The sequence below is a fragment of the Monodon monoceros genome, unplaced genomic scaffold (assembly GCF_005190385.1).
Source record: "Monodon monoceros isolate NGI ecotype Baffin Bay Population unplaced genomic scaffold, NGI_Narwhal_1 Super_Scaffold_20, whole genome shotgun sequence".
Lineage (NCBI taxonomy): Eukaryota > Metazoa > Chordata > Mammalia > Artiodactyla > Monodontidae > Monodon > Monodon monoceros.
In genome coordinates this window covers 61,053,838-61,080,952 of record NW_021703777.1, presented here as the reverse complement: position 1 = coordinate 61,080,952, position 27,115 = coordinate 61,053,838, and the positions used below count along the sequence as shown (strand labels likewise).

General features: G+C 40.6%; 1 protein-coding gene across 3 annotated transcripts; it reads left to right on the top strand.

Annotated features, from left to right (window-relative positions):
- Nucleotides 1-1,736: 1,736 nt before the first annotated feature.
- LOC114902725 (RE1-silencing transcription factor-like) lies at nucleotides 1,737-26,480 on the top strand. Of its 3 annotated transcripts, XM_029235222.1 has the most exons (5): nucleotides 1,737-1,972; nucleotides 2,803-3,005; nucleotides 7,647-8,550; nucleotides 13,780-13,863; nucleotides 20,929-26,480. In XM_029235222.1, the coding sequence occupies exons 3-5, from the start codon at nucleotides 7,656-7,658 to the stop codon at nucleotides 22,878-22,880; spliced, it is 2,931 nt and encodes a 976-aa protein (XP_029091055.1). In that variant the 5' UTR covers nucleotides 1,737-1,972; nucleotides 2,803-3,005; nucleotides 7,647-7,655; the 3' UTR covers nucleotides 22,881-26,480. The 3 variants fall into 3 exon arrangements, with proteins under 3 accessions (XP_029091055.1, XP_029091056.1, XP_029091054.1); XM_029235223.1 differs by lacking the exon at nucleotides 2,803-3,005; XM_029235221.1 differs by lacking the exons at nucleotides 1,737-1,972; nucleotides 2,803-3,005 and having other exon boundaries at nucleotides 7,386-8,550.
- Nucleotides 26,481-27,115: the final 635 nt, after the last annotated feature.

Genomic DNA, 27,115 nt, shown 5'->3' with positions numbered 1-27,115 from the left:
ATTCCCTGGTGGTGCAGTGTTTAGGACCTGGCGTTTTCACTGCCAGGGGCCCAGGTTCCATCCCTGGTCAGGGAACTCTCGATTCCTGCAAGCCATGTGGTGTGGCCAAAAAAACAAAAAAGTTTGTTAGCAGGCCTACAAAGGTTTTCTTCCTTCTTTCCTTTCTTCCTTCCTTTCATTCCTTCTATACTCCCCCCACCCCCCATTCTCTTTTTTTTTTTTTTTACCGTTCCCTTCTGCATTTTTCTTTTTCTTTTGGGATCAATGAAGGTGAATACTTCTTGATTCATGGGGAGAGTTTGAATTTGATATTAAGTATCAAAACCTTTTGTGGTTAAGCACCATAGGACCTTCATTCCATTTTGCATCTGACATTGCATTAATTAATAACATTGTCAACAGTTAGGAAAAGAAGTCTACTGAGGAGTAGACCAGAGAGTCTGGAAGCTCTCTCATAAGAGAAAAAAGTGAAGGAACTTTAAAGAGAAGGAACTGGGGGAGCCTGAGAAGGAGGTAGGGAAGTCTCAGGTAGGTTTTTGAGCTTGCTGTTTTCACTGTGTATAATGTTCCTTCCCTTATTTTCTACCTGTTGAAATTCTCCCAGTGCTCAAGGCCAGATCAGATAATCATCTACTGTGACGTTTCTAGATCCTCTTAGTTAGAAACTATCTCCCTCCTCTAAACCCCCAAAGCACTTGCTACTACTTCTTTTATAAAACTGATAGTCCAACTTATCTAGATCTGGGTAGTCAGGATCTCGAATGCCACACTAGGGGGTTTAAGGGAGCCATTCAATTTCTGAGGACAGCTGTTATTTAAGACATCTAAGGCATTTCTGGTACAAAAAGAAGGGAAGGGGGCATGAAACTACACTCTCTCTCTCTCTTTCTCTCCCTCTCTCTCTAGCATATTACTATGTACCAGGTAGCATGCATGGGTTACCCCACTTTATAAACGTGGAAGCAGGTTACTCTCCAAAACTTGCTCAGGAAGCAGCCTCCATGTCCTCACCACCCTCTATACCCTCTGTAATCTGAGGGTAATTGCTACACTGAAATAGTGCTTTGAAGGCTCAGCAATGACCTTCCACGTCTAGGGACTTGTCCCCTCTGTCCTCATTCTCACAATTTTGAATCCACAACCTTCCTGAAACATTTTCTTTTCACAACTCACTGATTGCATTTTTTTGGCTTACATTTTAAAATTTGGAAGGCATTTTTTACGTAGAAGCTTAAAATGAAGCTTAATTAGTTAAGGGTGGCGACTTGAAGAGATTCTTAAAGGTATTTTCAAGCACTTTAGACTTGAAAGGGAGGGTGACAAAGCTTATACATTTTTCTTTTAACAGTGCTGTTCTCATGCATGCACGCCAGGGCTGGGAGTTAACTTTTCCGTTTATGATGGAAATCAAGAAAGGGAGGCGGCCTCGCTTCTCTTTAGACCTAAGGGTCAGAGTTGGGGGTCTGAGGAGTTTAGGGTCAGCTATCCGTGGGCGCGCCCCTAGCACGGCTGGGGCCCAGAGCAACCTCCTTCATCCAGGGGCGGGGCGCGCCAGGCGGCCACGCGCGGGGGCGGTGGAGAGGGCGTGTCCCGCGGGCGCGCGCGGGAGGCGGAGGGGGCGTGTCCCGGGGGTGGCGGCGGCGGCTGCGGCGGCGGCGGCGCCGCGGGCCGGGTGCGCGGCGCAGCCTTCTGTGCTGGAATGTGCGGCTCCCGAGAGCTCACGGCGCAGGAGCAGAGCAAGCGCCGCCGAGGTCCGGGGCCCCAGGCGGCGGCGGCTGGGACGGTAGGGCGAGAGCCGGAGGCCTGAACATTCTCTGCAGCCCCTCTCCTGGGTCTTCGCGGGCCTCGACTGCCCCAGCGTCCAACTTTTCCGCCCTCTCCCTCCCCTCCCCCGAAACTCCAGCAACAAAGAAAAGTAGTGCGAGAAGGAGCGGCGACGCGGGTCTTCGCCCCTCCTCGCCCAGGAAGACCGGTAAGCGTGGCGCGGTCTGGGAGACGGTCGGGTGGGGGCGGCGGGCCGGCCGGGCGGTCGTGGCGGCGGTGGCCGCGGGAGGGGGAGGGCGCGGAAGGACGCGGAGCGAGGCGCTGTCCAGGGCTGATTTGCAGATACTGTGGCTCCGGCGGTGGCGGCCGCGTCGGGCGGGGACTGGCGGCTGAACGGGATCGGGTTACACCGTCGCGGTCCGGGGGCTGGGCCGGGGGCGTTGGTGGGGAGCGGCGCGGCGCCGGGACCCCCTCCCCAGTTGAGGCCGGGCCGCCGCCTCCGCGCGGGCCCGGGCGTCCCTGGGAGTCTTGTCCTGAGGCCAGGAGCGGAGCTGCTTGGGGCCCTAGTTCTGAAACCACCTCTCGTGCTCCTGCTCCAGGTCCCGCCGCAGCTCCTTGCCTGCCGGCGGTCCTCCCGCCCCCTCCCTCTGCGGCCTCTCCCTTTCGCCGGAAGGCGCCGTTGAGTGCGGCCGGGAGGGTTGAGTCAGCCTGGGGCTCGGGTGGTTCTGCCAATGGGGCTGGACAGCGATTTCTGCGATCGGGCCGCCCCGCCGCCGGGGCCCTCTGCGTGGGGCCACCTATCCGCCGCCGTCGGCGGGGCCGGGGCGCGCGTCCCGCGGGTCGCCGTGGGGGAGTGAACCCGCAAACTTCCGGGGCGCGGGGGGCCCCCTCCGGCGCTCGGGGCCCGGCGCCTCGGGAGGGCGCTCGCGGCGGCTCCTCGGCCCCCTGCGGAGGGCGAGCCTGGGGCCGGCGAGCAGCCGGGACGGCGGCGACGTAGTAACTTTCCTTCCTCTTCCCGGACTCGGGCGCGCGGGCCAGGAGGGGGCAGCCTGGACTGGGGAAGACTTGACCTGGCCCAGCGGCACCCCGAGTTTGCCCGTCTTGGAGTCTTTAGTGTTGGGGAGCCCAGGGAAAGGTTCAGGACGAGTGTGGCGGCAACTGGTGTGTCAGTGGTGCAGTGAGCGGGCCGAGCCGAGAGGAAGCGAGAGCTCCCGAGTTTGCAAAGAGCTGCTTTGTGTTTGGTACGTATTTTGAGAAAATGGCCGAATGCCTATTTGAGTTAGGAATGCCGCCGCCGAGGCAGGCGCTGGTGGCAGCAGCACGTAGGAATTCGCGTAGCACGTTGGGCTTTCGGACTGTGCTTGGACAGTCTTCCCGACCAACGTTAAAATCCCTTTGGGGATGGTAGTTAGAGTTTGGGAAGAATTAGAAATTACCGAGTAGTCTGGGCTGTTAAACCCTTGGACAGCGTTTGCTTTGTGTGATGGCATTTGATTCCAACTTTTGTTGGTACCTATGACTCAACCGGTTTGTGTTTATGCACTTGGGTGAGACAGGATTACTTTTTGTATTTTGGGTTTAACATTCTTTTTTAGCCTTTGCCACCTATTTTGCTTTTTCTAATTTGCAGGAGAAGACCTAATTTGAGAATTACACCTTTTAGATTGGAAAGTAGCATGGTTAAGACAGTTTATAAAAAAGCCCAACATGTTTTCAAGGTGATCTTGTTATGGCTCCGCCAGGCAAGTGGGCCAAGTCAAGCGCAGTGCAAGAAAGTTGCTGATTTGGAGATGAGTTGTCCAGTTATTTTAGTAGGGGGTTTGAAAGTTTCTGTATTTTCATTTGTGTATTTTTGAATACACCAAACTTCCCTTTTTACAGGAAGAAAGGTCCATAACTTTTGTTTACTTTGAAACAGGTCATCAAAAAAAGAAACTAAGTGGTACTTTAATGGTACTAAGTACATTTTCAGAGTACATTGGACCCTTGAACAACAAGAGTTTGAGCTGTATGGGTCCACTTATATGTGGATTTTTTTTTCAAGAAATATATTGGAAAGTTTCTTAGAGATTTGCAACATTTTGAAAAAATTTACAGATGATACACATAGCCTAGAAATATCGAAAAAATTTAGAAAAAGGTACCTCATGAATGCCTAAAATATATGTAGATAATAGTGTATTTTATCATTTGCTACCATAAAATATATACAAATCTAATAAAAAGTTTAAATTTATCAAAAATTACACAAACACAGACCACCCATGGCACCATTCCAGTTCAGAGAAATGTAAACAAATGTAAAGATGCAGTAGTAACTCATTACTGCATAATATTAACTGTAGTCCATACTGTAGTACGGTAATAATTTCATAGCTACCTCTTTTTGCTATTTTGGTGAGTGCAAGTGTTGCAGGTATCCACTCAAAACGTTTTGTGAGTCTAATCATTTCCGGGTGAGCAGTTGGTCTCTCCAGTAAATTGTGTTTGCAGTAAAAAAAAAAAAAAAAGTCACCTCTCGTAGTTCCTGAGTGTTTTTTATCGTGTTTAGTGTGATACCAGAAACCTTGAATAACACCGTGGGACCCATATGAAGTGTTCTAGTGATGCTGGAAATGCTCCCAAGAAGTAAAGTCATGACATTAGAAGAAAAAGTTGAATTGCTTGATATGAACCATAAACTGAGTTCTGTAGTTTCTGACCCACCATTTCAAGATCAATGAGTCCAGTGTAAGGATTGTTGTAAAAAAAGAAAAGGAAATTTGGAAACTGTCTCTGCATTTTTGCCAGCAGACATGAAAGACTTGCACTTTTTGCAAAATGCCTTTCTGTCTCATATTGAAAATGTATCTTTTACGTGGGTATAGTATTACTATAAGAAAGGCATACCTATAGAGTCTAATATGATTCGAGGAAAAGAGAAGTTATATGACAACTTAAAGCAAAAGGAAGGTGCAGTTTCTAAATCTGGAGAATTTAATGCCAGCAGAGGATAGTTTGGTAATTTTAGAAAAAAATATCAAGATACCAGAACCGGCTTTGAGTTCCCAGATGCGGTGAACACAGTTATTGAAGAGAAAGGCTGTCTGCCTAAACCAGGTTTTTAACACAGAGAAATGTGCCCTACTCTGGAAAAAATTGCCGAAAAGGTCATTCATTAGTAAGAAAGAGAAGTGAGCATCAGGATTTAAGGCTGATTGAAGACTAACATGTTTTATGCGAATTGATTTTTTGATCAGGACTGCTCTTATCTATAAAGCTGCTAAGCCCACTATCCTTTTTTTTTTTTTGGCCACGCCATACGGTTTGCGTGATCTCAGTTCCCTGACTAGGGATTAAACCTGCGCCACGGCAGAAGCCTGGAATCCTAACCGCTAGGCCTCCAGGGAACTCCTGAAGCGCACTATATACTTAGGGAAAAAGATAAATACCAGTTGCTATTCTTTTGGTTGTACAACAAGAAGGCCTCGGCGATGAGAACACTTTTCTGGATTGGTTCCATCAGCGCTTTGTCCCTGATCACGAAGTACCTTGCAGTAAGGGACTGCATTTTAAAGTTCTTTGGTATTGGACAATGCCCCTGGCCACCTAGAACCATGAGTTCAACATTGAAGGTGTCATAGTGGTATACTTGTCCCCCAACACAACGTCTTTGAATGAAGCCTGTATTGAGGTGTTGTAAGGACCTTGAAGGCTCATTACTTGTGGTACTCTTTGAAAGGATTGTCAATGCTATGAAAGACAACCCCGATAGAACATCATGAAAGTCTGGAAGGATCACATCATTGTGATAGAAAAAGCTGTGAAAGCCAGCAAGCCTAAAACAATAAATTCCTGCTGGAGAACACTGTGTCCAGATGTGCATGACTTCACAGGATTTGCGACAGCCAATCAAGGAAGTCATGAAAGAGATTGTGGGTATGGCAAAAAGGTGGGGGGGGGCGGTGAAGGGCTTCAAGATACAGATCTTGGGAATATTCAAGAGCTAATAGACACCATACCAGAGGAATTAACGGAAGTCGATTTGGAGTTAAGTGTTTCTGAGCCGGTGCCAGATGATGAGGAAAAAGACATGGAAATAGCAGTACCAGAAAACAAATTGACATTAGACAGTCTGGCAGCAGGGTTCCTTTTGTTGAAGACTACTTTTGACTTCTTTTATGACTTGGACCCTTGTGTGATACAGACACTAAAACTAAAGCCAGTGGTTGAAGAAGGATTAGTACCCTATAGAAACATTTTTAGAGAAGTGGAAAAGCAAAAAAGTCAGACAGAAATTAAGATGTATTTCCCTCAAGTTACACAGAGTGCCTGCCTCCTTCCACTTCCTCCACCTCTTCTGCCTCTGCACCTCTTTCTTCCTTCCCTTCCACTTCCTCTACCTCCTTCCACTCTGCCACTCCTAACTCAGCAAGACCAACCCCTCCTCTTCTGCGCCCTCCTCACCCTACTCAACTGAAGACAGAAAGATGAAGACCTTTATGATGATCCACTTCCACTTAATGAATAGTAAATAATCATGCCATTCAGTTAATAAACTTATCTGTTGGATGTGTGTGTGTCTTGTGAAAATCTAGTAATCATTTAACAAGAGCTGGGAGACATTGTGTCATCATCGTCATTACCTAAGTATTCATTGTGTGCAAGACTTGTACAAAGGTATAAGATGATATTTAATAGGAAGTTAATAATGTATTAGTTTTTCTACTGCTGTATAACTTTGCTTTTAAATACTTAACATTAAAATACAGTATGCCTCTTATAATTTGAGAAAGCGTATCAGCCTATCATCACATGTATGCAGTTTTTTAAAACAAAACAGTATTTCCAATACTATATTATGAATATGCCTTATACTATATGCTTAAAAATTTTGTGATTAATTCATTTGCATATAGGCTAGGCTACTGTGAAGCAGTCCTATTGATCACAATAGACTACCATAAAGCAATCATTGTTGCTGCTTCTTTATCAGTGCATTAATCGTTATACCTGTAAATAAGTATGAATTTCTTTTCCACATTATCTTTTCTCTTTTGATGCCTAATGTTAGTAATACGTGTAACATCTACAGTATTTTGCATCATATGATACAATATTGATAAAGATACTGACAAGCACAATTCATCTTGTACACTATTATATAATGCACATAACATGCAAAATATGTTTAACTGATTGTTAATGTTATCCATAAGGCTTCCGGTCAACAGTAGGCTATTGGTAGTCTAGTTTTTATGGAACCCAAAGTTACATGCAGATTTTTAACTGCACTGTGGGTTGGTGCCCCTAACCCTCTTGTTCAAGGGTCAACTGTAGTTTATTCTTTTGGAGCTAGTTGAGTTCATATGAACTTCAATTCACTAACTATAGGCTTCTGCTTTTCAGGCTGTTTGTACTTAATAAATGCACAGGTAGCTTTTGGATTTTTCCCCTTTCTGATTCAGACCAGTAAACTTTTGAAGGGGGAATTGAGAGGACAGCAGTTTACTGTTCATATATGGAATTTAAAATAAAATTTTAATTAGCACTAAAAATGAAGGTTACTTATATTTTTCCACTAGAAAAAGTAAAAGTGCTTGAGGGAAGGCAAGCCAGTGGTAGACCTAGTTGATGGATGAGTTGTGTCAAACGCTTGATAGAATTTTTTGTAGGGGGTCATAGAAATATTTTTGATGACTGCAGTAAAGAGAATTTGGAATTACAAAAATATTGTAAAGGCTTATTTTCAGTAGTTAATGAGGCTGATTGAGTTTAAAGATTATATGGGAAAATGTATTTTTTTTAAGTTACGGAGAATTACAGTGATGTTATGGTTTTAGACCAGTAAAAGTTGTGTTTAAAGTGGTGCTTTCGTGTTATTTGTTTTGTTTTGAATGCAGAACACCGTTATGGCCACCCAGGTAATGGGGCAGTCTTCCGGAGGAGGAGGTCTGTTCACCGGCAGTGGCACCATGGGCATGGCCTTGCCTAACGACATGTATGACTTGCCTGATCTCTCCAGAGCTGAACTGGCTGCGCCTCAGCTCATCATGTTGGCAAATGTGGCCTTAACGGGGGAAGTAAACGGCGGCTGCTGTGATTACCTGGTTGGCGAAGAAAGACAGATGGCAGAATTGATGCCTGTTGGGGATAACAACTTTTCAGATAGTGATGGAGAAGGACTTGAGGAGTCTCCTGAGGTCAAAGGCGAGCCCAGTGCGCTGGAAAACATGGAACTGGAGAGTTTGGAACTCAGTGTTGTGCAACCGCGGCCTGTGTTTGAGGTGTCAGCTGCCTCAGAACCGTACAGCGCAAATAAAGATCTTCCTCGGGAAACACCTGTAGCAGAGGACAAATGCAAGAACTTGAAGACCAAGCCCTTTCGCTGTAAACCATGCCAGTATGAAGCAGAATCTGAAGAACAGTTTGTGCATCACATCCGAGTTCATAGTGCCAAGAAATTTTTTGTGGAGGAAAGTGCAGAGAAGCAAGCCAAAGCCAGGGAATGCGGCTCTTCCACTGGGGAAGAGGGAGATTTCTCCAAGGGCCCCATTCGCTGTGACCGCTGCGGCTACAATACCAATCGCTATGATCACTATACTGCTCACCTGAAACACCACACCCGAGCCGGGGACAATGAGCGAGTCTACAAGTGCATCATTTGCACGTACACCACAGTAAGCGAATATCACTGGAGGAAACACTTGAGAAACCATTTTCCAAGGAAAGTATACACATGTGGAAAATGCAACTATTTTTCAGACAGAAAAAACAATTATGTTCAGCATGTTCGAACTCATACAGGTAAGAGGACCTTTCTTGTTTATAAGTGTACACTACCCCCCAAATGAAACACTTTAAAAATGAAAACTTTCAAACATCTCAGAAGTAAAGAGGATGCCCCACTGCACCCATGGGTCCCCATCAGCTATACTGAAGAGTTATTAATATTTTGTCATATTTGGCAATTCAATTTTTTAAATAACAGCTTTATTGAGATGTACTCCACTCCCACACAATTCATCCATTGAAAGTTAGAATGCATTGGTTTTAGTGTGTTCACAGAATTGTGCAGCCAACACCACAGTCAATTTTAGGACATCTTCACCCCAAAAGGAAACCCCTCTCAGTGGTTGCTCCCCATTTCTCCCCAACACCCCTTAATTATTCACTTTTAAATTGACTTTCATTAAGGGGTCTCATTTTTTTTTTTTGAGGTCCACGGGCCTCTCACCGCTGTGGCCTCTCCCGCTGCAGAGCACAGGCTCTGGACGCGCAGGCTCAGTGGCCATGGCTCACGGGCCCAGCCGCTCCGCGGCATGTGGGATCCTCCCGGACCGGGGCATGAACCCGCATCCCCTGCACCGGCAGGCAGCCTCCCAACCACTGCACCACCAGGGAAGCCCAAGGGGTCTCATTTTTTAAAAGCAGTGTTTGTAACTACTGATAGTTACATTAACATTTTCCTGATGTGAATTGGTACCTTTGAGGATTGATTACTGGTCTGAACAAAATGGTTAGGGTAACCTAGTACTCTACTCTGTATCAGAAGTGAAAAGGGGCTCTGGAATGCTGTTTGCATCAGATCCCTTTTGCAGTAGTTGTCACTCTGCAGGACTGAACCCCATGCTGAAGTGAGTCATACTGAGGAGAGGAATTGATGTTGCTTTGCTTAAGTGGTAGACATAAACAAGAAAGCTTGCAGATGAAATTCCATTATAAGAAAGACCATGTGTAGCAAGATTCCTAAGCTCTAGTAGATGGCTTCTGTGTAATTTAAAGCTTTAAAATCTAGTTATGTAAAAGAATTTGCAATCTCTTTGGAATTTGTTATAATCTGTGATTGATTGTCTCCAGGCTTCAAAACCATTTTATTACAAAAGTAAAAAAGTACACACACTTCACAGTTACATGGCATAGGAAATGAGAGTTACTTGGGAATTCTACACCATTAATCACTTAACAGTTTTAATTAAACAAACTGTTAGACTAAACTAACCTCACCTGCAATATCATAAAACAAATCCCAGATACCATATATTCTTTAGCCCTAAGTACTTTATGTCCTTTCACAGTTTTGTGAAAACCTTGGGGCCTAATTTAGAATCGGCCATAATCTGTAGAGCTTTCAGGTAGTAACTGTGACATATGGTAAAAGTGCATGACTTTTATGTGTACACCTTTATGAATTTTTTTAAATTGAGGTATTATTGACAGTGATGAAGTTTTACAAATATATATACTCATAGCCACCATGCAAGTCAGCATAAGGAATATTACCAGTGTTGGGACTTCCCTGGTGGTTCAGTGGTTAAAACTCTGTGCTCCCAATGCAGGGGGCCTGAGTTCGATCCCCGGTCAGGGAACTGGATCCTGCATGCTGTAGCTAAAAGATTCCCGCATGACGCAACTAAGATCCAGTGCAGCCAACTGAATAAATAAATAAATATATTTTTTTAAAGTATTAAAAAAAAGAATATGACCAGTGTCTTTGTCTTATTAAATTTTGATTTTTTGGTGTCAGTTATATTTTGATACTTTCAAAATTGTTGAGTCACTGAACAGTTTAAAAATTTTCCCCAAAATCTAAAAATGTTTTCAATAATAAGTCTAAATTAGTTGATTTAAGAAATTTTTAGAATTTAAAAAAAAGGAAAATGGAGAGAACTGGGAAAATTTCAGTTTTGTTGTATATTTTCAATTTTTTATGTATACTTTTTAAAAAATAGGATCTCTACTTTTTGCCATTTCTTAATTTTACAGTGGTTTCTTTTCATTTAATTACTGTCTAGGTGACTAATTTTAATGGCTGTATTTTATATATGTCATCATTCATTACTTAACTTTTTCTCCACATTAAAGTTGCTATTTCCACAATAAGGTTATGACTTACATAGCTAACATTGGTTGTACATATGTCATTTTAGTGTTAAACTTATTTGGTCTTAATACATTTTTTATTAAAAAAATTTTTTTATTTATGTGTTTTTTAAATTAATTAAATTTTTTGGCTGCGTTGGGTCTTGGTTGCTGCACACGGGCTTTCTTTAGTCGCGGTGAGCGGGGGCTACTCTTCACTGCGGTGCGCGGGCTTCTCATTGCGGTGGCTTATCTTGTTGCGGAGCACAGGCTCTAGGCGCGCGGACTTCAGTAGTTGCAGCACGTGGGCTCAGTAGTTGTGGCTCGCGGGCTCTAGAGCGCAGACTCAGTATTTGTGGCGCACGGGCTAAGTTGCTCCATGGCATATGGGATCTTCCTGGACCAGGGATCGAACCTGTATCCCCTGCATTGGCAGCCGGATTCTTAACCACTGCACCACCAGGGGAGTCCTGGTCTTAATACATTTTTAAAAAAAAATTTATTTTATTTTTGGCTGTGTTGGGTCTTAGTTGTGGCATGTGGGATCTTTCGTTGCGGTGTGTGGGCTTCTCTCTAGTTGTGCAGGGGCTCCAGAGCGCGTGGTCTCTGCAGTTGTGGTACATGGGCTCCTTAGTTGGTGGGGCTCAGATTGCGTGGGCTCTGCAGTTGTGGTACACGGGCTCATTAGTTGGTGGAGCTCAGGCTCAGTTGCCCAGTGGTATGTGGGATCTTAGTTCCCGGACCAGGGATCGAACCCACGTCCCCTGCATTGGAAGGTGGATTCTTAACCACTGGACCACCAGGGAAGTCCCTGTCTTAATACTTTTTAAAAGCTTTTCCCCCCAGTATTACCTAATTTGTGGTTTTTTAAAAGAAAAAAATTTCAAAACAATTTGTTGGTGTATAAATAGAAGGATAGTATTTATTATGTAAATTCTGAGAGTATCAGTGGTATTAAATGCATGGGTCTGAAAATGATATTTATGGAAAAATTAATTCATCTAGTGCTGAAGAGCAGAGGAGATAAGAAGTGATCATCAACAGGAATCACTTGTTTCTTACTTCTCCCTTAGGTAGCCTACTTTTCAGGTTCACTTAGTGGGTGTCTTATGTTCCCGTATTGAGTGCTCAGTGTTAGGTGCTTTCTTCTACTCTCTGCTAATCTTCAGAACAATTTACTGAGGAAGACGGTGTTTACTGAGGGAGAACTTCAGGCTTGATAGCCTAAAGTGATGTGCCCATGGTCACATACAACTAAGATTCAAACTTCTGAATCTCATTTTATAGGTAATCATCATGGTAGGGGGCTGAGGATTTCCATTTGAGCCTCCAATCAAAAGAGTTTTCATTTTGTGGTTTTGATATCTAACCAGTTCACAAATTTTACTTTAGTGCATTCATTTTTTTCTTAATGTATTTGTTTATTTACATTTTGGCTGCATTGGGTGTTCGTTGCTGTGTGCTGGCTTTCTCTAGTTGCAGCGAGTGGGGGCTACTCTTTGTTGTGGTGTGTCGGCTTCTCATTGTGGTGGCTTCTCGTTGTGGAGCACGGGCTCTAGTCGCGCGGGCTTCAGTAGTTGTGGTTCTCGGGCTCTAGAGCGCAGGCTCAGCAGTTATGCACGGGCTTAGTTGCTCCGCTGCATGTGGGATCTTCCTGGACCAGGGCTCAAACCCGTGTCCCCTGCATTGGCAGGTGGATTCTTAACCACTGCGCCACCAGGGAAAGCCCACATTCAACATTTTTTAAGCTATCTTAAAATTCATCCAGGCTAAAGTAGGCATTCTGTTACCATGAGCTATTTATGTCTAATCTATAGTACCAGCTAATAACAGCTGAACAGCTATTAGGAACACATTTCACACTTATCACCACATTCTTTTTATTTTTCACTCTGTCTATTCCTTTCCTTGTCTCATGTTATTAAATACATCTATTACTGTAATGTATAATATAGACAAAATAATAACTGGTGTTTATGTGCCAGGCACAGGGGTTGAATGCTCTACAGGTATTATCTTAAATTCTCACAATTCTAGAAAACGAAGGTAGCGTTACTGTTATAGATGAGGAGGCTTGCCTGAAGTCATACTTATTATCTTGTGGCCAAAAAATAGACAAAAACAAATCGTCAAGGTGTTTTTTTCAGTATATTTTGTGGTTGACAACCCGTGTCCAAAAAACACACATGTTCTGCCTTTGAATCTTAAATTCTTTAGTAGTAAATCACTGGTCTGTTATTGTCAGCTGGTCGCTGTCCCTGTGGCTTTATGAGTATAATTTAAAACTGACCTGAGTCTGGGACTTCCCTGGTGGCGCAGTGGTTAAGAATCCACCTGCCAATACAAGGGACATGGGTATGAGCCCTGGTCCGGGAAGATCCCACATGCCGCAGAGCAACTAAGCCTGTGCGCCACAACTACTGAGCCTGTGTGCTAGAGCCCGTGAGCCACAGCTACTGAAGCCCGCGTGCCTAGAGCCAGTGCTCCGCAACAAGAGAAGCCACCGTAATGAGAAGCCCGTGCACCACAACAGAGAGTAGTAGCTCCTGCTCGCCGCAACTAGAGAAAGCCCGCACGCAGCAACGAAGACCCAACGCAGCCAAAAAATACATAAATTTGAAAAAGAAAAAAAAACAACTGACCTGAGTCTTCTATAAAACTTCTAAGTATCACTTGAAATTTTTAGCTTAAAACAATAGCCTCCCCACTCAAAAATGTTATTGCTTTAAGCTAACAATTTAAAATGGTAGATTTATCATTTACAAGGATCCAAAAAATTACCCAAGCCATAGCATCAGAAAATTTGGGTACATGGTTTTTTTAAGGATAATTCTGATTTTCAGAAGTTGATTGATACCTGATCAAGATAATTTTTCAGTTCTTAATATTTGCTATTACACATGTAGCATTACTGTGAAAATTAAAAGGGCTGTAATTCAGAAAGCCAATGATACTTTTTCTTCAGCAAAGCAGAAATAATGTAGTTATGTGTATTCTGAATTAAATCATTTATTGTTTCAATAAATGATAAAAACTGGCCATTTTGCCAATAATAGGGAGAAAAAATTCTTGGTTAAAAAATTTTTGCTCAGTATTGAATAATGTATGTATTGTTAGTGAGAATTGTATTTGCCTTATTTTATTATTTGAACATTAATCATTATATTTTTGTAGGAGAACGTCCGTATAAATGTGAGCTTTGTCCTTATTCAAGTTCTCAGAAAACTCATCTAACCAGACATATGCGTACTCATTCAGGTTGGTAAGAAATCGGAATTTTTCTATCATTTTTAGTAAACTACCATTATAAGGAAGTTCTTCTAGACCTGGAACTGGGTCATTATTTATGATTTATTTTTAATATAATTTGGATATTTATATACTTTTAATAATTTCAGTGTGTGGCTGCTGGGTTCCAGGGATTCCTACTTAGCTGCTTTCCTGAAATTTGGATTTGTGCTCTTGAGAGTTGATAAGGTTTCTGAGGATTGATTAACAAAAGCCAAACTTTAAGGAATGATTGATAATCCAGGATCCCAATTTATTAACCTATAATAAATAAAATACAGGACTATAACAAGTGAGAGATTTATCCACTCTAGAACTGAAATAATCATTGTCACCATCCAGAATTGGTCCCCATTATGAAGGTATATAGATGGCAAAGTTAAAAAGCCAATATTAGCATAGGTGGTCTTGAATGGATAATTATTTCATTTTGGCCACACTGACCCTTGGGTGATCCTAGAGATATTGACATGATCCACAACTTCCTTTCCTTTTCTCAGTAGATATGTTACCATTTCATCTTGCATGAAATATTTCGTACTGGAGGAAATACATCCAGTTTGTATTTGCCTTTGTAATATTTTTGTAGGTATCACACTGGATAGTTCCCCCATCCTGCTAACATAGGAATTCATTTCCCATTGTGAGCACAGTGAATGTTTGTTAAAGGGAATTGACATCTTACTAAGTTTTTTCACAGACTACTCTTTTTTTTTTTAACATCTTTATTGGAGTGTAATTGCTCTACAACAGTGTGTTAGTTTCTGCTTTATAACAAAGTGAGTCAGCCATACATATACATATATCCCCATATCTCCTCCGTCTTGTGTCTCCCTCCCACCCTCCCTATCCCACCCCTCTAGGTGGTCACAAAGCACTGAGCTGATTTCCCTATGCTATGTGGCTGCTTCCCACTAGCTATTGATTTTACATTTGGTAGTCTATATATGAACATGCCACTCTCACTTCGTCTCAGCTTACCCTTCCTCCTCCCCACGTCCTCAAGTCCATTCTCTATGTCTGCGTCTTTATTCCTGTCCTGCCCCTAGGTTCTTCAGAACTTTTTTTTTTTTTTTATATTCCATATATATGTGTTAGCATATGGTATTTGTTATTCTCTTTCTGACTTATTTCACTCTGTATGACAGACTGTAGGTCCATCCACCTCACTACAAATAACTCAATTTCATTTCTTTCTGTGGCTGAATAATATTCCATTGTATGTATGTGCCACATCTTCTCTATCCATTCATCTGTCGATAGACACTTAGGTTGCTTCCATGTCCTGTCTGTTGTAAGTAGAGCTGCAGTGAACATTGTGGTACATGACTCTTTTTGAATTATGGTTTTCTCATGGTATATTCCCGGTAGTGGGATTGCTGGGTCGTATGGTAGTTTTATTTTTAGTTTTTTTTAACTTTTTAAAAAAAAATTTATTTGTTTTATTTATTTATTTTTGGCTGCATTGAGTCTTTGTTGCTGCGTGTGGGCTTTCTCTAGTTGCGGTGAGCAGGGGTTACTCTTCGTTGCGGTGAGCAGGCTTCTCATTGCAGTGGCTTCCTTGTTGTGGAGCATGGGCTCTAGGCACACGGGCTTCAGTAGTTGTGGCTTGCGGGCTTTAGAGCGCAGGCTCAGTAGTTCTGGAGCACACACTTAGTTGCTCTGCGGCATGTGGGATCTTCCCGGACCAGGACTCGAACCCTTGTCCCCTGCATTGGCAGGCAGATTCTTAACCACTGCACCACCAGGGAAGCCCTATTTTTAGTTTTTTAAGGAATCTCCATACTGTTCTCCATAGTGGCTGTATCAATTTACATTCCCACCAACAGTGCAAGAGGGTTCCATTTTCTCCACACCCTCTCCAGCATTTATCGTTTGTAGATTTTTTGATGATGGCCATTCTGTGAGGTGATACCAAATTGTAGTTTTGATTTGCATTTCTCTAAGGATTAGTGATGTTGAGCATCCTTTCATGTGTTTGTTGGTGATCTGTATATCTTCTTTGGAGAAATGTCTGTTTAGGTCTTCTGTCCATTTTTGGTTTGGGGTGTTTGTTTGTTTTTTTGATGTTGAGCTGCATGAGCTGCTTGTAAATTTTGGAGATTAATCCTTTGTCAGTTGCTTCGTTTGCAAATATTTTCTCCCATTCTGAGGGTTGTCTTTTGGTCTTGTTTATGGTTTCCTTTGCTATGCAAAAGCTTTTAAGTTTCATTAGGTCCCATTTGTTTATTTTTATTTCCATTCCTCTAGGAGGTGGGTCAAAAAGGATCTTGCTGTGATTTATGTCATAGGGCGTTCTGCCTGTTTTCCTATAAGAGTTTTATAGTGTCTGGTCTTACATTTAGGTTTTTAATCCATTTTGAGTTTATTTTTGAGTATGGTGTTAGGGAGTGTTCTAATTTCATTCTTTTACATGTAGCTGTTCAGTTTTCCCAGCACCTCTTATTGAAGAGGCTGTCTTTTCTTCATTGTATATTCTTGCCTCTTTTATCAAAAATAAGGTAACCACATGTGCTTGGGTTTATCTCTGGGCTTTCTATCCTGTTGCATTGATCTATATTTCTGTTTTTGTGCCAGTACCATACTATCTTGATTACTGTAGCTTTGTAGTATAGTCTGAAGTCAGGGAGCCTGATTCCTCCAGCTGTGTTTTTCTTTCTCAAGATTGCTTTGGCTATTCGGGGTCTTTTGTGTTTCCATACAAATTGTGAAATTTTTTGTTCTAGTTCTGTGAAAAATGCCAGTGGTAGTTTGATAGGGATTGCATTGAATCTGTAGATTGCTTTGGGTAGTATAGTCATTTTCACAGTGTTGATTCTTACAATCCAAGAACATGGTATATCTCTCCATCTGTTTGTATCCTCTTTAATTTCTTTCATCAGTGTCTTATTGTTTTGTGCATACAGGTCTTTTGTCTCCTTAGGCAGGTTTATTCCTAGGTATTGTTTTTTTGTTGTTGCAATGGTAAATGGAGTGTTTCCTTCATTTCTCTTTCAGATTTTTCATCATTAGTGTATAGGAATGCCAGAGATTTCTGTGCATTAATTTTGTATCCTGCTACTTTACTAAATTCGTTGATTAGCTCTAGTAGTTTTCTGGTAGCATCTTTAGGATTCTCTATGTATAGTATCATGTCATCTGCAAACAATGACAGCTTTACTTCTTCTTTTCCAATTTGGATTCCTTTTATTTCTTTTTCTTCTCTGATTGCTGTGGCTGAAACTTCCAAAACTATGTTGAATAATACTGGTGAGAGTGGAGAACCTTGTCTTGTTCCTGATGTTAGAGGAAATGGTTTCATTTTTTCACCATTGAGAATGATGTTGGCTGTGGGTTTGTCATATATAGCCTTTATTATGTTGAGGTAAGTTCCCTCTGTGCCTACTTTCTGGAGGGTTTTTATCATAAATGGGTGTTGAATTTTGTCGAAAGGTTTTTCTGCATCTATTGAGATGATCATATGGTTTTTCTCCTTCAGTTTGTTAATATAGTGTATCACATTGATTAATTTGGGTATATTGAAGAATCCTTGCATTCCTGGGATAAACTCCACTTGATCATGGTGTATGATCCTTTTAATATGCTGTTGGATTCTGTTTGTTAGTATTTTGTTGAGGATTTTTGCAACTCTGTTCATCAGTGCTATTGTCACGTAGTTTTCTTTCTTTTTGACATCTTTGTCTGGTTTTGGTATCAGGGTGATGGTGCCCTTGTAGAATGAGTTTGGGAGTGTTCCTCCCTCTGCTATATTTTGGAAGGGTTTGAGAAGGATAGGTGTTAGCTCTTCTCTAAATGTTTGACAGAATTTGCCTGTGAAGCCATCTGGTCCTGGGCTTTGTTTGTTGGAAGATTTTTAATCCCAGTCTCAATTTCAGTGCTTGTGATTGGTCTGTTTATAGTTTTTATTTCTTCCTGGTTCAGTCTTGGAAGGTTGTGCTTTTCTAAGAATTTGTCCGTTTCTTCCAGATGGTCCATTTTATTGGCATATAGTTGCTTGTAGTAATCTCTCATGATCCTTTGTATTTCTCCAGTGTCAGTTGTTACTTCTTTTTCATTTCTAATTCTATTGATTTGATTCTTTTCCCTTTTTTCTTGATGAGTCTGGCTAATAGTTTATCATTTATCTTCTCAGGACTACTCCTTTTAAGATTAAAAAAATATTTTCTTAAGCAAAAATTATTTTCCTCTCACCAATACTTGATGGTTACTATGGAGGCACTTTTCTTTTTTTGGCTGCACATCTTTCAGGATCTTAGTTCCCCGACCAGGGATTGAACCTGTACCCCCTGCAGTGGAAGCGCAGAGTCCTAACTGCTGGACCACCAGGGAATTCCGTGGAGGCACTGTTTAATAGCTGGGTCATTTGACACATTTTATGGTTTGAGAGTCTTTTTATGAATTTTAGTTTTTTTTTTTTTTTTGGCCACTCCAGGCAGCATGTAAGATCTTAGTTCCTCCACCAGTGATCGAACCCGTGCCCCTTGCATTGGGAGCTCAGAGTCTTAACCACTGGACTGCCAGGGAAGTCCCTAGAATAATTTTTTAATAATTTTTATTAAGGTTTAATTTACACATACGAAAATGCACGCATCTTAGGTATATGGGGCAGTGACTTTATGTTTTCTCTTGTTTGACTACACCATCTAGGTGGAGACATGAAATGTTTTACCACCTTCAGAAAAGTTCCCTCCTTACCCTTTCTAGTCAGTACTCCCATAGTCCCCCCTCAACTGATACTCTGACTTATGTTAAAAAATGTAACATCTTTCTGTAAAATATTTTTGAGATAGATTTCATGCTGTATTTTCCCAACTCTAAATTTATTGCTGAGTAGTATGCCCCTGTTACTCACTAATTAAAATTTCCCTTGTTACTCTTTCTGGGCTCTTCTTGATAAGCATGTGTAAAGCTGATAAAACTCCCTTTTTGAATTTGCCTTACATCTATAAATTCATTTGGGAAGAATTAAACAGACATCTGACATTTATAAAGATGAAAAGCAGATAAATTTTACCAGAACTGGAAAAGGGAATTAAGTTAAAACTGTTGGTACAGGGCAAAAGAATTTTCATTCAGCTAGGTATTAATAAGCTAAACTTGATGATTTGATTTTCCAATACAAGAAAGATTTGATGGCAATAAAGCAAAAATGGGGGTGGGGTGAATGAATCAAATAAATGATGTCACAGTTTTATACAGACTCCTAGGAACTCCCATTCTCTGACCGTTTCACAGGTGGGGGCTTGCATCTTGTTTGATGCTGCCTGTGAAAATACTCTCATTCTTTAGGGCTTATAAAGTGATGACATTTTCTTTATAATTCTTTTAAGAGAACAACTATTTTCCTGAAGAGATAAACTCCATTTATCAGCTGTTTGTTTACTCAAAAGTAGGATTTATGTACTAAGGCAGGATAGGCACATGAAATCTTCCCTTTTGTTTACCTATTCTAAAACTTACCAGTTCATTCCAAAAGTGATGACTTACAGGTAATGTGTATTGACTGCTTGGCTATCTGTGCTTTGCTAAGAGCTCTATGTGGATTAGATTATTTACAGTTCACAACACTTAAGAATACTTTACAGATGAGGAAATTGAGCCTTAGAGAGTTTTCAGTATCTTGCTCAAGACTTCACAGTAAGTTGCAGAGCCCATATTTGATCTCCGCACGTATTTTTACTGTAGGACGAGTTCTTAACTGTTATGTCACATACCTTTTCCCCATTCTGTATCTATATATGTTAAGTAAATGTCTCCATTCAAGTCATTCAATGGAGAGGACAAGATAGGGCGAAGTATAGAGTAATGTAGCGTATTGTTAGAAACCTCTATTTATGAATCTGTTAGTGGACTAATATGGAAAAGAGTTGTGCAGTTAGCTGCCTTTACAATCTGACATGGGCGGATAAGTTTTTGTTTTGTGATCGAGTATTCTATCATCAGACATTTTTTAATCATGTAAAACTCACCATCTACATGGTTTTACTTCATGTCTGAGTAGTTTTGCTTTATGAAAAAAATAAGATTTGATGTAAATTTGAGAATGTTTGAGAGATGAATTTTCATAAATGTCAATTTCCATTTTTCTGCTGTGCATTCCATTGGACCAGTGGGGTATGGATACCATTTGCTAATATTTGCTAGAGTGGGATCTAGATGGGTATGTATTCAGATAGAATGAGTTAATCTTAATGCCTTTAATTTGGGGGTTGGGGGTGGGCTTCTAGTCTTGTATGTACGTGTGATTACTTTCTTTGCTAATTTTATATACCATATATATTTGTATGCCCCTTTTCATTTACCTAGTTTCTTTGCCCATTCTTTAGAAGAAGGTGGGAGAAAATCAAGAAAAGACTTCTGACTTGTTATATTTTTGCTGCAGAATAGAAACTCCAGCAGCGAAAAGGTTTGCTAAGTGAAACTTGACTCAGCTCTTGCCACGATGCACAAAAGGGTTAAATTTAAAGAAAAATCCTTTTGCTCCCTGAAGCCAAAGCATTCTTTTAAAACTTTCACACGGAAGGTCTGGGAGTGTAGCCTAGAGTGTATAATATTTCTTTTGAAGTCTCAAGGTTTATCTGAACTGTATGGGATTTTTATGTTCTATTCCATTATACATTTGTTTTAACTAAACATAAAAACTTTAAAATTATCTTATCTCTTTGAGTGCCTTTGCCCCAAAATTAACATCAAGAGCCCAAGTCACTTTTCCAGTAATTGTGTATTTCTTGATGAATCTGTGTCCTTTATTAGTGCGCGAGAGCCCTAGCTTGATGAACTTTTTTGAAGATGGTGATTAACTGTTATAATTATTCTCCCATTTGTTATGAGAATCAATGTCAAGAGATAGAGGAAGGATATACAAATAAATATGGTAAATGTAATTTGCATGATAAAGTCTTCAAGAAATAGTTTTGGTGGTTTTTTGTTTGTTTGCTTTTTTACATATGTCCAATTCCTTGTAAGTATGCTTGAGTAAATCTTGAATTCGTTTCTTAATGTATGCCTTCTGCAACGTCTCTTGCTTACCTTCAGGTGAGAAGCCATTTAAGTGTGACCAGTGCAGTTACGTGGCCTCTAATCAACATGAAGTAACCCGTCACGCAAGACAGGTTCACAATGGGCCTAAACCTCTTAACTGCCCACACTGTGACTACAAAACAGCAGATAGAAGTAACTTCAAAAAACACGTGGAGCTACATGTTAATCCACGGCAGTTCAACTGCCCTGTATGCGACTACGCAGCTTCCAAGAAGTGTAATCTGCAGTATCATTTCAAGTCTAAGCATCCTACTTGTCCTAATAAGACCATGGATGTCTCAAAAGTGAAGCTAAAGAAAACCAAAAAGCGAGAGGCTGACTTGCCTGATAACAAAATCACCAATGAGAAAACAGAAACAGAGCAGACAAAAATGAAGGGGGATGTGACTGGGAAGAAAAACGAGAGGTCTGTAAAAGTGGAGAAAAAAGATAATGTTTCAAAAGAGAAAAAGCCTTGTAGTAATGCCTCAAGCCAAGTGACTACCAGAACTCGCAAATCGGCACTGGAAGCTAAAGAGATGGATGTGCACCCAGGAAATAATGCAGAAAAAAGCTGTAAAAGCAAGAAAAGCAAAAGGAAGACAGAAGCTGAAGCCCGTTCCTTACAAGAACCTGTGAATGATGAGGAACCTGTGACAAAAAAGAAAAAGAAGGCAGAAAGCAAATCCAGAAATAGTCAGGAAGTGCCGAAGGGTGACAGCAAAGTAGAGGAGAATAAAAAGCAAAGTATTTGCATGAAAAACAGTGGAAAGAAGAAAACTCTGAGAAGTAAATCATGTAAAAAAAGCGGCAAGCCTGCTCAGAGGAGGGCCACTCAGATAGAGCCTCCTCCTCCCATGGAGTCTGCTGAGGGGGGGCCTGTTCAGACGGAGCCTCCTCCCGCTGCCCCCCCATCTCCTCCCCCTCCCCTTGCCCCCGAGCGGCATGCTGAGGTCGAGGTTGTTCAGGCGGAGCCGCCGCCTCCTCCTCCCCTTCCCCCCCCATCTCCTCCTCCACCTCTTCCCCCCGGGGGGCATGCTGAGGTCGAGGTTGTTCAGAAGGGGCCTGTTCATGCGGAGCCTCCTCCTCCCGTGGAGCCGATCCCCAAAAGGTCTCCTCACAAAGATAATGGCAAGGAAAAGTCCAACATGCAGAGTGAAATGGCGCAGAAGGAGCAAGTCCTTATTGAAGTTGGCTTAGTGCCTGTTAAAGACAGGCAGCTTCTAAAGGAAAGTGCCGGTGCACAGGATCTCTTACCACCATCACCACCTCTGCCAAAGGAAGACTTAAAAGAGGAAGAGTCAGAAGACCAAAAATTAGTCCCTGCAGGCGAAGGACATAAAGAAGCTCCTCTTCAAAAAGTGGAAGCAGAAGAGGCAGATAAGAGTCTAGCTGGTCTTGCTGCTGTTACCAAGGCATCTGCCAGTATTTCATCCTCTGAACAAAACTTGACTATGCCAGAGGGTGAAACTTCAGATGGTAAACGTCAGGCTGACGCTATGCTTTGTGAAATGAAGATGGATGCTGATGAGAAGAAAACAGAGAATCCCCCCGGCAGAGACTCGGTGGTTGAAGAACCAGCTTCACCGCCACTTCTTCCTCTACCGCTAGAAAAATGTGAAGCAGTGTCCACAGCTACTGTGGCATCACCTCCTGTCACCGTGGCAGTAAATGAGTCTCAGGAAATGGATGAAGACGAAGGCATCCACAGTCACGATGGAAGTGACCTAAGTGACAACATGTCAGAGGACAGTGATGACTCTGGATTGAATGGGGCTCGGCCAGTTCCACAAGAGACTAGTAGAAAAAATGGAAAGGAAGCCTTGGCAGTCAAAGTGGCCGAGGGAGATTTTGTTTGTATCTTCTGTGATCGTTCTTTTAGAAAGGAAAAAGATTACAGCAAACACCTCAATCGCCATTTGGTTAATGTATACTTCCTTGAAGAGGCAGCTCAAGGGCAGGAGTAAATAAACTTTGGGCAAGGCTTCAGTTCTTAGTTTGTAAGGTCTGTGACATTTTGTATTCATTTGTAGTAGTAGACAACCTTTTGTTTTTAAGATTGCCTTAATTAGTATCCAATCTTGATTGTTAAGTGGCATTCTTTTCCTTAGGAATCCGTGTACCTATTGATGTACACATTTTAGCAAAGCCAAGGGAGTTAGTGTAATAAACCAGCAGACATCTAAATCTGTTAGCTTTTGCTTTTAATTGAACCCAGAAGGCCAAGGTGGTATTAGAGCATTCTATCGATTTGTTCAGCTATAACTTGTGAGTTTTTTCCTCATGTCTATCTTCCTGTTTCACGTTAGTTTATTCTTAGTTCCTTGTTTAGCTCTGTAAAAATTAGCATACTTAAATAGCAAATTACTTGAAGAATTTGCCTGCTTTATATAAAGTTAGCACTTTAAAATTGTTTTAGAGATGAGAAGAGACATTTAAATTGAAGAGAAATTCTCCCAACAATGGACGTTATATCAGTCCAGGTATTTACTTCCTGAGTTTTGATCAGTATATGTGTTTTGTGTATGTCAATCGTCATAAAAAGTGGTTTTGGTGGGGTTTTTTTTTTTTCTCGGTGCTTTAATGCCTTAAGATGTTGCACATTGTTGTTTTTAACCTATGCAGTTAAATTTTTTCTAGAAATAGCATTTGTGTTGTAACACTTTATATCTATATATGCATGTTTATTTTGACCTCTTTGGAGGGATGCTTAAGTCTTGTTTGCAAAAGAGCAGTTTTCTTTTCCCCTGCTGCAATTGTCTTTTTTGCAGAATATTAGTCTGTTCAAATTTGTGAGCAAATGAAAGATGCCGGTTCAGTCCATTGATTTTGATTTTAACATCTTATATCTATGCCAGAATCTGTATTTCATATAAGTTATTTATTTTAAATTGATGTGGTGAATCACAGCTCTCAGTTTGAACTTTACAATAAATAAACCACTAGGCTGCATACTGAATGGATTTTTATCTCAAGTACCAACCGTAAGTAAACTTTTGGCCTGTTTTAGTAGATTTACTTCCTAAATGTATGGTGTTAAATCGTATCTTAGAGGAAAACCTCTTCTCATAGATGGTTGGTGTTTTTATGGCTACTCGCTGAATAAAGAACTGTAATTTTTATCTGGAAGCTGCAAATCTGGAATTAGGAGGCATAGTTACTCCTTCAAGTTATACAGGATTATCAGTTTGTGAGATTCCAAAGCCATAGCAATTATGTGGAAAACCTAGGATGAGAAAGGGTAGTATGAGTGCTGGTAGACCAGCTGCTACTTCCTGTGAATTCAATGAAAAAGGCCTGGTGAAAGTTCAGTTCAGTCCAGATTAAAAAATCATACTTTCTCAGGGATGTCCTGGCTGTTCCCGGGACAGCCTTTTTCTACAGGTGAGGCCTCAAATGAATAGAAGCTATTCTGGTGTTCCTACAGGACCACTTTGTATGGAAAAGAGTATGTACCCCATATTTGTTAGTAGGTTCTTTGGCCAGTCACCAAAGAATATGAAAGACTCTAACATAGGTTTTTTTCCTTGCTGATAAGTTATTCATTACAGTAAAATAAAATATGATCCCAGTAGGGAACTTTGATTCCGATCCTCCCATGTTCTATTCTGAAGTAACCACTTTATATTTCATTTATTTTCTTTTGTCTGGTGATCTCTGAGGCAGGTTTCAGAGTTTGGCAATGCAACATGAAAGATTAGGAAAAGTATTAAAGTGTGGGTAGAAAACTTATTAACCTGAGAGTGAAATTTAAGGTAAAAGACATTTGAACCTTGGAATTGGCTGGGAGGCCAAAGATTTAAAGAAGCAGAAGATTTTCTCAAGACATGAGTAAGTTGTTTGTTACTGGTGTGTGTTTTGTTGAATTGTAGGTGAATTCTCAGCTCTGACAATCATTGTCAAACAGATCAATCTGCAAATATTTATGTTTTAAAACTTAAATTATAAAGCTAGTTAAACCTTTCTAACAACTAGATTTAATATTCATGGATACATTTTATGTTAAAAAGTTACCTTTTACAGTACATATGAAAATATTTGTGTTAAGTTCAAATTGGAGATTGGGAATCAGTTTGGGGAAGAGGTTTTGTGGATTCTTTGACACTTCAAAAGAAAAAAATATGACTTCTGGGGAATTGGACTAATTTTCTTATTTAGATTTAAAACTAGAATTCCAAAAACAAAAATGTGAAGGAAATTAAAACCCCTTATTATTAAAGTGATCTGTGAAAACATTGTTACTGGAAATTGAATGAACTTGAGGCCTTTCCTCCAGAAAACAAGGACTTGATTGTCAGGCCTATATTAGGTTCTGAACCTTAATGCCATGTATTTGTTCTTATTAAAAATTGTTTCATTGAAAAGTATATTAGTAATATGAACTTCTGGTCTAGTTGGGAGTTCTTCCATTTGAAAAATGTGCTATTTGCATGAGACTGTTTGAATCTTTTTGTTTTCTCAGTTTCCCCTCCACTGGATAGGATTGAAGCTAGACTTTTCCCTTTTGATAACAGAATAAAAAGTGAACATCTTGTTTATAAATTGATGTTTAGTATTAGAGTGAAAGTTGAAATACTTAGAATACATTATAAGCCTAATGCTAGGTAGCCTTGTAAAAATAGATCTCTTTTAACTATCTTCTGCACCTATATTCACGTTGCTTTTCAAGATATTTTAAGTTATATTTTTTTCCTCTTTTCAGAGCTGCTGCTTTGGGGCTCTTTTTTTTAAATTGAGGTGTAATTCACAAAGGGCTACATTTTATTGATAAGACTTCTTATAACTATTGCTAGATGTTTTGCTCTAGTCTTCCAGGAAGGGCCATTTTATTTTTTAGAGTCACTTCTAAAGTCATGTCCTTAATTTTGGGGACTCTTGCATCTGAGTGCTAATTCAGATTTAAGCCTAAGTAACCTCATTGCCTCTCACCCCATGAATGTTGACAATGGATGAAATACTTTGCTGTAGTTCTGGACTAAAATGCTGGGGAAGAAACTTAATTTTCTTTTTTGCACAAATCAGGAAAACAGCTACTGTGCAGAGTTTCCTTTTGACCTCAGCAGATGAACTGGACTGATAGTGTTAATTCAGATTTAAGAAATTATCTGAATCTTGGTTTGAGTTGATTCGGGATCTACATGCAATATTAACTAGATCGGATACCTTTTATATTTTCACATGTATACATAGGCTCTCCTCACCCTCATCAACATCCATTAGTTATTGAACTTTGTGAACTGGCATTGAAACATTACAACAATGTTTTGTTGCACCAGTTTTGTAAAGTTTTACAGTGCAATACCTGTTACTTTTCAGAGACAAACCAAAGGTTAATTTCTCAAGGATCTTGCTGTTTGCTTTAGCAGCATTTGATGGAGCATCTTTTTTATATATATATACATTTGTAATAGATGAAAAATAAACCAGATTGCAAATCCTTTTTTTTTTTGAAGCAAAACCATGTACCAGGTTTTTGGTCCAAATTGTGTAGGATAAGTTAAATTGCATTCTATTAACCCATATGAGTGTATTTCTGTATGCATAGTTATGTTGAAATAAAGTTTTAAAAAGCATTTTATGCCTTTGTTTATTTTTGGTACATCAAATGTCAAGGAAGCCAAATTTATTTGGCCGGAACTGCAAGTGTATTAATAATTCTCAAAATATTTTCCCCCTGATAACCTAGGTAAGTAGAAAGGTTGTGGAAGTCTATTTGGGGTAAACAATCCAGTGGGTAGTAGTCCAAATCCTCTCTTCCTATAATCTGCATTCTGGGAAGTGGATGTGGAGGTAGGGGAGAAACAACCTGAAGACAATTTTATAGGAAGTTTTATGTGGTAATATTTTCCAAACCACAGGTCCCCTTAACAGTTGTAATATACATGTCCATTCTCAGTAGCAGGCCTGGTATCAGTAAATTTTCACACGTAATTGGAAAAAGATGCGTTGAAGGGAAAATAAGATTAAGTTACATTGAATGTTCACTGAATGCTAGGGCAGTATTTTAAGGATTTTACTCTACTAGTGGAAGTCTGAGATGAAAGTGAAATCCAAGGGAAAGTGATAAGCCATATTGTAGTAAGGTTCTGCTTCCTTTGTTAATGGAAATAAACAGTTGTGCTTTATGTTGAAGGCTTAGGTATTTGTGGACTTGAGAGAAAAGGGAGAGTGAGTTGGAGAAACATCAGAACAACTGGATTGC